At 48.3% G+C, this 12,417-nt stretch overlaps 1 protein-coding gene across 2 annotated transcripts in view; it reads left to right on the top strand.

Annotated features, from left to right (window-relative positions):
• Positions 1-12,417, top strand: part of CC2D1A (coiled-coil and C2 domain containing 1A) — a 153,548-nt gene that overhangs the window by 31,206 nt on the left and 109,925 nt on the right. The window contains exons 6-7 of one of the 2 annotated variants that reach the window (XM_082254838.1): positions 2,732-3,074; positions 10,297-10,412. In XM_082254838.1, the coding sequence (XP_082110964.1) occupies positions 2,732-3,074; positions 10,297-10,412 (459 nt within the window). Of the gene's footprint in view, positions 1-2,731; positions 3,075-10,293; positions 10,413-12,417 lie in introns of both variants that reach the window. The other variant, XM_082254837.1, reaches the window with a different exon arrangement.

Here is a 12,417-nt window from a genome sequence, read left to right as displayed (position 1 = left end):
TCAATTTAGTTTTAGTTAACACTGGTAGCCAGCACCTTGGTCCTCTGTGTGGGTTGAAAGGAGCAATTCTGGAGGGGAGCCGTGGGCTTTGATATGTTCCTAGTGTAACAGTGATTGGCACTGTTCAAAGGCACAGCATATTGATATCCACGCCTCTTCCTCCTAATTCCATGCTTCTGTCATCTCATTGGCAGAGAAGAGAGAGCTGCAAGCTAGTTATCCCACAGATACAAGTGCCTGTGAATAACCCAAGAGAACAATGAACAGAAAACCCATTCACCTCTACATAATGTACATGTTGACTCCATAAACATCCACAACTGCTTTCAAGTCTCAAACTACTGATTGTCCGAGGTTAAGGTACATCGTATTTCTTAGGCAAGGTGTTGTGCAAGATGTATTGCAGCATACCAGTTTTACCGCTTACCTATAAAGGAACAATGTGGTTTGCAGTACATTAGATGTAATAGGATGCCATCATGCACAGGTCTATCTTGCTGATTGCTTTCAGTGGTTGCTGCGCATGTGTGATAATGATCTTGGGTTCATCCCTTTAAAACCCAAACACACATTAACTGCGCAGGTTCTGTGGCTGATTAAGGTGGTAATTAAACTCACTTAGTGCCTTATCTGCATTAAATTAATCTCTGAACCTGTAATTATTATGAGTTTGGTTTGAAAGGGATGAGGTGGCAACCCTACTGTGATCAATCTTAGTTTAAGTTTACCCCACTTATATTTGTGCTTTCCTGGTACCCCCTTTCCCCCCTCCACAGCACGCTAAAGTGGATCTTCAGCCTATTTGTCATGTTGCCTCTGATAGAATGCTCTCCCCTCCTTTAAAAGGATATGTTCACCTTTTGTATGGAAGATGTTACATGTTCCACCTGTTTTTAGAGTAGAACATGTAACATGTTACCAATGCTGCAGCCACCCCCTCTCCCCCTCTCCTCCTCTCACCCCCCCTCCTCTTCCTCTCCCCCCCCTCCCCCTCCTCTCCCCCACTTCACCCCCCCTCTCCCCCCCTCCACCCCCCTCTCCCCCTCCTCTCTCCCCATCTCTCCCCCTCCTCTCTCCCCCTCTCACCCCCCCTCCTCTTCCCCTCTCAATCCCCCTCTCAATCCCCCTCCCCCCCTCTCTCCCCCCCTCTCCCCCTCCTCTCTCTCCCCCTCCTCTCTCCCCCCCTCTCTCCCCCCTCCTCTCCCCCTCCTCTCCCCCCTCCTCTCCCCCTCCTCTCCCCCTCCTCTCCCCCCCCCTCTCCCCCCCCTCTCCCCCATTCCTCCCCTCTCCTCTCCCCCATTCCTCCCCTCTCCCTCCCCTCTCCCCCACCCCCCCCCTCCCCCTGTGACAGCAGAATGGAGAGAAGTTCCCCATACTAGCTGTCACTTTTTTAATTAAGCGCAGCTGTGCGGGGCTCCACCCACACAGCCCTGTCTTTCATTCACACAGCTATGTGTGTGTGTGTATGAACTACAAGCCCTGACATCCTTGGCGGCTTTGGGCTTGTAGTTCTCAATTAACTACTGCGGCGCTGTGGAAAGCTGTGGTAGTTCATTGATTCTTCCTGTTAGATTCTTTCTGTTTGGCCGTACGTGATTTGCAAGCATACAGATACACTGGCAGATCTGCAGGAGACCTGCATGGCATTTGCAACCTGTAAATACCTTTTTGTTTTATTTTTTTTTATTTTATTCTCGTGAGTTTGAAAAGCTGGGGAATGGCGGGGACAGAACCATATGGTTTTCCATCCCTTTGTGTGCAGGTTCCTAAAGCAGGGGCATCAAACTTCCACTGCCTCTGCCGTAGCTACATGTACACAGAGGTCTGGAAGCACTTTGGCTTCATTGCAGGTGCAGCCGCCCCGTGCCTTACCTTGCATGCGCTCCCAACCAGCTGCTGTAGGAGCATGCACACAAAGGGCTTAGTGCACAGGCATGGCCGAGATATAGACCTAGCATGCATGCATGAGATGTTACACAGACTGCAGGGCAGAAAAAGGTGGCCATGGCTTCACTTCCCAATTGTTAAGATGGCCATGTACAGAAAAAGAGTAAGCATTAAATCATACAATTTTTTAAATACAAAGAATCAAGATTATTAGCAAAAAAGCATGCTTTATGGCATAATTGCTCATTTCAAAGCATGAAGGTATGTTTTTTTAAATGTACCAGTTTTGTCTTGAGCTCCTCTTAACCAGTTCCTGACCACCCTATATCAGTTTTACTGCTACAGGGCAGCCGCACTGCGCAGGATCACCTATATATACATGATCCTGCATTTCGGGGTATCAGGTGCGAGTCGGCGGCGGCTCGCTCCTGCTATGATTGTACACAGCGGGTCCCATGGACCTGATGTCCGCCAACACCCGCTGATCATTCAGGACACAGGCAGAACAGGGGTCTGCCTATGTAAACAAGACAAATCCCCGTTCTGTCATTAAGGAAGGCATGGATCCTGTGTTCCTGCAAAGCAGGGACAAGGATCCAGGTCTTCCCCTAGTAAAAGCACCTCCCACACTGTTATTGGTGGAGCACTTGGACTTTGATCTTCTAGAATAGGTTTTCACTGATGTTCTTTGCTTTAAGCCAAGGGTGTGTGCATGCATATTTGATGTGTTATTATTTACCAGTAAACCAGGAGATGATTGTAAACTCATGGACTGTGTTGGATGGAGGAATTGGAACCTATATTGACTTATCGATGTATATACCTCTCTACTTCTGTCTTGCAGACCTTAGAGGATTTGCTGCGTACCGCTAAAAAAGGCGGATCCGTGTCACCTGATGACATCCCTCCTCCTGTGGCTGTGGGGAAGAGTGCTAGTTCTCCTGCAACTCCACCAACTGCTGCTGTTGTACCAGATCTTCCTGTAAAACCCACTCCTAATGCAAACGGTATACCCCCTCAACCAACTATATCTGCCAGAGCTCCTCCCCCAGTACCCGTCAAACCTCAGAGTCTCCCACAGCCTGTGACCTTGTCTGTGCCAGCGACATCATCCACACCAATCACTCCCATAACACCACTCACTCCAAACAGCATGTTGGCAACCTCATCTACACCAGCCAGTCCAGGTAGGTGGAGCTCTGAATCATGCGCCTTATTTATCAATGAAATGTCTATTTTGCCACGACACAGTCAATCCGATGTAAGCTATAAATTTTCCAGTGACGTTTTTATTTTGTTCAGTTGCTGTAGGGAAATTAACCACTTGACTTCCGGAAGATTTACCCCCCTTCATAGCCATTTTTTTTTGCAATACGACTCTGCGTTTCTTTGACTGACAATTATTGCGCGGTCAGGCAACACTGTACCCAAATAAAATGTGTCTTTTGTTTCCCCACAAATAGAGCTTTCTTTTGGTGCTATTTTATTACCTCTATGATTTTTATTTTTTGAACTATAAACAAAAAAAGACCGACAATTTTTGAAAAAAAAAAAAAAACTATTTTTTACTTTCTGCAATAAAACATATCCAGTAAAAAAAAGTTTAAAAAAAATCGAATTTCCCCAAAAATCTAGGCCGATATGTAGTCCAGCCTTTCTCAACCTTTTCAACACAAAGGAACCCTTGACATAACTTTCTGGTCTCGGGGAACCCCTGCTAAAAATTAAAAATGTACAACTTATGACACATTAGTGTGACAGTCAGTGGGAAGAATGCTCCTTACTCTTGTCATCATTGGGAAGAATTACCCCCTTACAGATAGCTAAAAGGAACAATGGTGTCATTGGAAACTTATCTGAGAGGAAGAAATTGCCCATTACTCAAGGAACCCCTAGCAACCTTAGGAGGAATCCTAGGGTACCACTGAACCCTGGTTGAGAAACCATGATGTATTCTGCTGGTCCTGGCAATTTTTTCCCTTTTACATTAGATTTTTTTTCTCCTGTTTTTTTTCCTGTGAGGTCTACAATCAACTGCTGGACTGGGCAACGGGCTGGATAATCTAGATCCAGTGATCACCCCAGTCTAGCCAGCAAGTGCGCACAGACCCCTCAGCTCTGTGCTAGGTCGGCTGCGACATAGCCCCCCTGGATGAGGGCTGGCCTGCGAATTAAACGACTCGGCCCAAGTCACAGCGTTCCTCCTGGCCGACAGCCCCCCATTTGGATGGAGAGGAGGTTCTGTCTGGAGTGGTGCCTGCCTGGTTTCTGGTATGGTAAGTAACTGTGCCCCCTCTACCCCTGGAGGGTTCTGGGGTGGACGTGGGCCCCTCCTTGGGATGGTCAGACCCCGGGAGTTCCCCTACTTCCTGTTAAGCACCCCCCTCATCGGTCTGGTGGTCCCTGTGGGCCATCTCGTCCCCCCCCTTCACTTGCGCTGGGGCTGTGCGGGGGCCTGGTTCACCTTCTGGGGTGGGGGCAGGGTGCTGTTCTGGCGGGGGGGTGCGCCGATGGTGACCAGGCGATCGGCTGTTTGGGGGCGGCTGTACCTGGTAGGGGCTCCTGCGGGGGGCCCCCCTTCCGGCCTGTCCTGTCTTTAGAGACCTAGGGATCCCTCCTGGGTCCTTGGGAGCTTTGTGGTGCCGCGTGGGCCTGCCATTTTGCGGTAGCCTGTGCGCGCAATGCACGGCGGCCATGTTTGTGTAATCTGGTGGCCATTTTGCTGTGGTTTGCCATTGAAAATAGCAGTGGCCATGACAGTGGAGCCTTATTGCTTGGTGAGTTTGGTGGGGTCCTCTCCCTCTCTGTTGATCAATTAGGTGCTCTGTTACTGGTGACCGAGTGGTGCTGCCAGATTGGTGGGGGTATCCCTTAGCAGTGGTTTTAAACCTTTTTTGTGGGGTCTCCTCATGGAGTCTTTGGAGCACATTTCTCCACTTGGAGCCCTCCATGTCCCAACCATCCATTGATGCACTGACGGCGGTCCTGGAGTCCTTTGTGTCCCGAGTGGAGGTGGTTTTTGGGCGACGGGCTAGCAAAATGTGCCCCTCGCCTTCCCCTGCCTCACCTGTCTCCTCAGATCCTGAATCTGATTTGGCCACCGCAGATGTGGGTCACTCTGCTGGGTCTGCGACCACGCGCCCTGAGTTCTCAGATAGTGAGGAGGATTCCTCCACTCCTGTAGCCGCGCACGAAAAGGCGCTGGTGGATGCACTGACTGTATCTGTGCGTGAGACCTTAAAAATGGAGGACGCATCTGAAGCTGTGACAGAGGCGTCCATTCCCATTGGCACTCACAAGCCATCCAGAGCAGCAAAGGTGTTTCCTTTCCCCTCCTATTTTGACAGAAATGTTGCTAAAGAGTTGAAATGGCCAAAACGTCCCCTTGTGGTCCCTAAGTTATTTATTATGCGGTACCCCTATGAGGAGTCCCTTCTAAAAAAGTGGACAGTTCCACCGGTGGTGGATCCTCTGGTCTCCAGATTGAACAAGGCAACCATGCTTCCGGTTGAGAAGTCCCCGGCTTTTAAGGACCTGGCTGACAGGAAGGCGGAGTATGTGGCCCGCAATATGTACACTGTGGCTGGTTTGGCACTGAGGCATTTATTTACCATTGCACTGGTGTTGCAAACTCTGACCGAGTGGGCTAAGCTTTTACGCCATAACCTGGAGGGGAAGCACTACCCCCACCCCCCCCCCCCCACCCCCTGCGTTTGCTGAGCTGGCAGACCAGTTGGTCCAGGGGCTGCGGTTTATCTGTGATGCCTCTTTAAACACGGCTCCCCTAGTCGCTAGACTCTGTTTCAGCAGTGGTCCTTGGGCTCAAATGCTGGTCTGCGGACCAGACTTCTAAAAAGGCCTTGACTGATCTTCCTTTTCGAGGAGATCGCCTGTTTGGAGCTACTCTGGATGACTTCATTATGGGTCTCACAGGGGGGAAAGGGCCATCCTTCTCAGCTCATAAGAAGTTTTTTCGTCCCTCAGGGGCGACTGACGAGGGATCAAAGCATTTCAGAGCCTCCTCTGGTAGATCTGGGTCTGACTCTGGACTCGACCTTAGCCAGAGTGCTCCTTCCTCTGGACAAGCTCCAGAAACTGCAGGCTGTGATTCGTCTCCTGCTGTCCAGCAGATGGTCATCCCTCTGGACTTGCAGGAGGTGCTGGGCCTGATGGTGTCTACCTTCGAGGCGGTACCGTTTGCACAGTGCCATACGAGGTCCCTGCAAAGGGAAATTCTGACCAAATGGGACAAGACTCCGCAGTCTCTGGACAATCAGATCCGGCTTTGTCGGGGAATGAGGTAATCCCTAATATGGTGGGAAAATCCTTCCTCCCCTTGTATTGGACAGTGGTCACAACAGATGCCTGTCTGGTTGGGGATGCGTCCTGGGCAAAAATTCTGCTCAGGGGATCTGGACACTGAAAGAGTCCAAACTACCGTTCAATGTCTTGGAACTCCAATCGATCAGACTGTGTCTGAAACATTGGACGGATCAACATCAGGGATGTCCAGCGTGCATTCAATCAGACAATGCCACAGCCGTGGCTTATGTCAATCACCAGGGGGGCACAAGAAGTGTCCTGGTGGCTCTGGAGGTCTGCGGCATTCTAAAGGTGGGCAGAATGGTTAGTTCCAGCCCTCCTTGCTGTACACATTCCCGGGGTGGAGAACTGGCAGGCAGATTACCTCAGTCGGCAGGTGTTAGACCAAGGGGAGTGGTCCCTTAATCCGGAGGTTTTTCATCAGTTGTGTCCCTGGTGGGGCATCGCTGAGGTGGATCTGTTGGCGTCCTGGCTCAACAGAAAGGTGCAGAGTTTTGTGGCTCGATCACAGGATCCTCTGGCAGACCCCACAGATGCGTTAGTGGCCCCGTGGGGTCAGTATCGTCTGATTTACAAAATAAAATTAAAATGTCAGAGCTCTCAAAATATAAATATGTGAGTAAAAATACTGATAAATACTAAAAATTGTAAAGCTGCTAGCAAAAATAGTGCAAAATATATTTACACCTTAAAAACCAATTGCAGCACTCAGTTATCAACATTAAACAACATGATAAAAAGTCCAATAAATATCCAGCAATGAGAATGATTGGTGAAAACAGATAGTGTCCCAGTGCAAAAATGAAAAAATTTAAATCACTCGTGAACATTGTCCTCCACCATATGGATAAAATGCAAACTCACCAGAGCTAAATGCTGTCTAAATTTTAGGACAGCAGAGTATAAAGCTGCTGATGTCTTGATTTTTAATAGAATAGTCCTGAAGAACGAATCCGCCACTGCAAGGATCGCCTCATAAAGAGTTGTAGCATCAATCAAATGCATATACGAATCCAAATAAAAGGGAGATACTCATAGTGTAGTATTTTGATATAAATAGATTTAATAAAATAACAAAAATGTGTAAAAATGACACTGATCAACCAGTGGAATAACAATGTAACAAGGTCCAAAAAAGACAAAAGAAGCAGAAAGATATCTTTGACAGATATCTTTCTGCTTCTTTTGTCTTTTTTGGACCTTGTTACATTGTTATTACACTGGCTGATCAGTGTCATTTTTACACATTTTTGTTCTTTTTGGTATTTTATTAAATCCTATTTTTATATCAAATACTACACTGAGTATCTCCCTTTTATTTGGATTCGTATATGCATTTGATCAATGCTACAACTCTTTATGAGGAGATCCTTGCAGTGGCCGATTCGTTCTTCAGGACTAGTCAAGATCAAGACATCAGCAGCTTTATACACTATTGCTGTCCTATAATTTAGACAGCATTTAGCTATGGTGAGTTTGCATTTTTTCCATATGGTGGAGGACAACGTTCACCAGTGATTTAAATTTTATCATTTTTGCACTGGGACACTTAATCTGTTTTCACCAATCATTCCCATTGTTGTACATTTATTGGACTTTTTATCATGTTGTTTAACATTGATCACTAAGCGCTGCAATTGGTTTTTATTCATTGCCTTCCCTCCTCTCAAGCTTCTGCCTAGACTTCTTCGCAGGTTTGAGGCAGAAGGGATTTTGGTCAATTTAGTGGCCCTGGACTGGCCATGTCGGGCTTGGTACGCCGATCTAGTGCGGCTGGTCGCCGACATTCCTTGAAAACTTCCTCTCTGGGAGGATCTGCTGTCCCAAGGACCAATCTTCCATCATGCTTTACAGTCGCTGGCTTTGACGACTTGGCTGTTGAATGCCGGGTGCTGATGGATAGAGGTTTGTCTGAGATGGTGATTTCAACGCTGTTAGATGCTAGAAAATCTACTTCTAGGAAGATCTACCATCGTACATTGAAGATGTACATTGCATGGTGTAAGTCTCTTGGGGTTCATTCTCACTGTTTTTCGGTGGCTCAGCTCAGATCTTGACCTTCCTTCAATGAGGGGTTCAGCAGAAACTGGCCTTGAGTACTATCATGGGTCAGGTGTTGGCCCTAGCTTCCTTCTCTCAAAGACCCTTGGCCACATACTCCCTGATGCTTACTTTTCTTCAGGGAGTTAGGCACTTGGCCTCTCCAGTGCGGTCTCTGTTGCCGCCTTGGGACCTCAATTTGGTGCTCTCAGTCCTCCAGAAGCCTCCTTTTGACAATCTTCAGTAGATTCCCCTGCTTACGCTGTCCCAGAAGGTGGCCTTTTTGGTGGATGTCACCTTTGCGCGCAGACCGCAGGGTGTCGGAATTGGCGGCATTATCCTGTCCACAGAGATAAGGTGGTTCTTCGCCCCTGTCCGTCGTTCTAACCAAAGGTTGTCTCTGATTTTCATTTGAATGAAGACATTGTGTTGCCTTCCCTGTGTCCCAGGCCAAAACCTCTGAAGGAAATTGCTTTGCATGCCTTGGATGTGGTCCGGGCAATTAGGGTGTACCTGGCAGCTACGGAGTCTTTTAGGAAGTCAGACTCACTTTGTGCTTACGTATGGGCCTCTGAAAGGGTTGTCTGCTTCTTCTGTGACCATTACCAAATGGATCAGAGAGATGGTGATTTAGGCCTATTCCATCAAGGGGTAAGGTTCCTTCTTTCCCTGTCAAGGAGCACTCTACGTGGGCGCTCAGTGCCTCCAGGGCCTTCCTTCATCAGGCGTCAGTGACGCAGGTTTGCAAGGCGGCCACCTGGTTGTTGGTGCACACTTTCACAAAGTTCTATAAAGTGGATGTGTTGGCATCTGCAGATGCTTCCTTTGGCCACAAGGTTTTGCAGGCTGCTATTTAAAGAACCTGGTCCTCTTTGAGGGTGTATTGTTTTTTCTGGTGAGCCCCAGTTGTTTTGGTTGAGCTCCTGTTTACCTGGTTGGCTATAGTTAGCCTTGGGAGTTTCTTTTTCGCTGTTCCCACCCCTCATGTTTATAACTGCTTTGGGACATCCCAAAGGTTAAGAAGATCAGGAGCTGTGTTAGTCAATGAACAAAAGAGAAAATATGATTTTTGACTTACGGTAAAATCCATTTCCCTGATGTTCATTGACGGACACAGCACCCACCCCTCTGTGGAGTTGTATTCTTCTGACACTGCTTGTAACAAAACTATGTACCTATAGCAGAGCGAGGAAGTATACCCCCTGGGACTGCCCATAGGCGTAGCCAGACTTTTTTCTGCCTAGTGTCCTACTCCTGTAGGGGGCAGTATAACCAAATAGTTAAGAAGATCCAGAGCTGTGTATGTCTATGAACTTAGAGAAATGGATTTTACAGTAAGTCAAAAATCCCATTTTTTTTTTTTACCTGCAAAAAATGTGCTTTTATTATTATTATTTTTTTTTTTTTTAAAGGTGAACTTAATCCTTTAAATTAGAATTTCAGGCATAACCTAACTACTCCCTTTCCCCTCCTAACACCTATTTTGACTAACCTGCACAAGAAAAGATCTGTATACCTATTTTCAGGCCGCTCTGGTTTTGGAAACATGATCTCCCCTGTGTCAGCCAGGAGCCGGCTGCAGGGGGGGGGGGGGAGAAAGCACTTGACAACAGCTGGAATACTTGGGAGTGGTGATGTCACCCATAAGCTGCTACAACTCATCCGTTGTCAATGCTTCTTCCTCTCCCCTGCAGCTGCCTCTGGCTGCCAAATGGGTGCCCGATCACATAACCGGATGAGGGCAACCTGAAGATAGGTAACTATACAGATCTTTCTTACACAGGTTATTAAACATAAGCTTTAGGAGGGGGAAGGAAGCATTCTGCCAGTAGTTAGGTTTTGCCTAGAATTCAACTTTAGGACTTTTATTATTAAAGACATTGCTGATTTATTTTCAATATAACAATGGCTGTGTTTCAAGTGTAGTGTTTAGAATTGGGTTGGTGTGTGTGGGTAAAACAGGCACATTTATGTCAGATGCTGTTAAGTGTGGTGCCCAAGTTCCTTTTTTGTCTCAGCGCTGATAGATGTTTATTATTATAGTAGCTGATGGAAATAAAGCACGGGTGCTGGAGCGTCAGAGGCAGTATAAACTGGCGGCACTGAAGAGCAAACAGGACGGAGATGGGGAACTCGCCAGCAAGTATTATCGGATTGCAAAGGTGATTCTAAAGCGATAAGGATGAACATTAGGCCTAATAATGATGTTTAGTAGGCTGAAGGGGTTAGAAAAAAGAACCTTAACCCATCTGGTTTCATAATGTGGGAAGTGCTCTTTAGCCTTTTAATTGTCAAGTCCACACTGGCAAAATTTTCAGTCCCTGTGGCCCACTGCCACCAGGATGGGAAGTGATGAGTGTGATAGATGCCGTTACTCAGGCTGTGTAGATCCACCGTTACTGCTGCCTTGCTTCAGAGACCCTGTAACACAGTAATTATTTTGCTCCCAGCCCACCCAGTCACCAGCTGTAACTCAATGTAGGGTGGTAGGAAACAGAAGACTTTTATTGAAGAACAGACACAAGTATATATATCTCTGGGGACAATCCCCCCTCCTTGTTGGCTTAGAGACGCAGGACGGGGTAAACTGTACATCCAATAAAATGAGGCACAGGTACATTCAAACTTTTCAACAAATCTTCTAAACAAAAACTGGGCACTCAGCCAACTTTGTCAGTGGGAAGGACACTTAAAGCGGTTATATCCTCACCGAAAAAGAAAAAAGAAAAAAAAACCAAACCCTGTAAGACAAAGGCATAATGAGCTAGTATGCATCGCATACTAGCTTATTATGAAATACCTTAAAACGAAGCCCGGACACCGCTGAGGGAGCTGTCATGTTCCCTCGGCATCTCTTCCGGGTTCGGCGGGTCCGGCTATGCGCGCGGGAGTCACTTTCCGGCAAGGAGCCGGCAAAGAGCTCTAAAGGTCCGCCGGACCTTCAGAGCGCATGCGCTGCTGGATTCAGCGGCTGCATGCAGGGCAAATATCTCCTAAACCATGCAGGTTTAGGAGATATTAATTGTACCTACAGGTAACCCTTAATATAGGCTTACCTGTAGGTAAAAGGTAAAAAAGCGACAATACTTCCGCTTTAAGGAAAATTTCCCCCTTCTTAGGCCCCTTTCACACAATCGGACCAATCGGGTCCGCCTGTCCGTTCTTCAGGCAGACCTGATCGGGCCACCCATTCTCCTCTATGGGGAGGCGGATCCACTAACACCCGTCTGGCATCCGATCCTACGAAATTGGCTAAAAACAGACGGATGGCAATATGTTTGCCATCCGTCCAGCAGATTGGATGGGATCGGACGCAAATGGACATGCTGTCCGTATTCATCCGATCTCATCATAAAGGAGAGCGAGGGGGCATGGTTCGGACATGGCGGTGTGAGGTCGCTTTTGCATGGTGCTCCCGCTCTTTGTCCTCCCTTCTCGGCACTTACATCTCTCTCCTAGCTAATATGAGCGTCCATAGAAAGAGAAAAACCAAGTCTTCATCCGCATCGTGCTCCAGGAAGGCTTCAACCACCCCTATCCGCTCCTTTTTCTCGGACTCTGCAAGCCCATCACCCACGGCCTTGTCCCTAACTCCGGGTGGCGGCCTGGGATCCGCGGCCCCCTCATTGCCGGGAAAGAGCTCCTCACCTCTGCCTCCCGCCTGCACTATGGCCACCGCCGGAGCGCTGCAGGCTTCTCAACCTTCTCCCGCAGTACAGATAGGAGACAACACCGAGCTGTGGGCTCTCCTGCGGGCTCTACCCACCAGAGCAGATATGGAAACCATTGTTGCTCAGGTGGCGGAGCAACATAAGAAGGACTTTCAACACCTGAGTGGGGAGGTGGCTCAACTGGACGGGCGCATTTCGGCCGGGGAAGCGGCGGTGGGTGACCTTCAGACCAGGGTGCTTGCCCTGGAGCAAGCCCGAGCCTCACATAGCGAGACTCTCGCCGCCCACCAGCTCAGGATGGAGGACTTCGAAAACCGAAGCCGCCGTAATAACCTACGGCTCCGTGGCATCCCGGAGGCTACTGGCTCTGAGGATCTCGTCGAGACAGTGCGAGCTATTCTCTCCCTGGTGTGCACCCAGGACCCTCAGGCCCCCTTCGACTTTGACAGGGTCCATCGAGCCCTGGGAGCCCGACTATCTGACCCCTTTTAGACCG

The sequence above is a fragment of the Pelophylax lessonae genome, assembly GCF_965119305.1.
Source record: "Pelophylax lessonae genome assembly, chromosome: 4".
NCBI classification, from domain to species: domain Eukaryota; kingdom Metazoa; phylum Chordata; class Amphibia; order Anura; family Ranidae; genus Pelophylax; species Pelophylax lessonae.
Note: the sequence above shows the minus strand (reverse complement) of the source record. Positions and strands in the feature narration are given on the sequence as shown.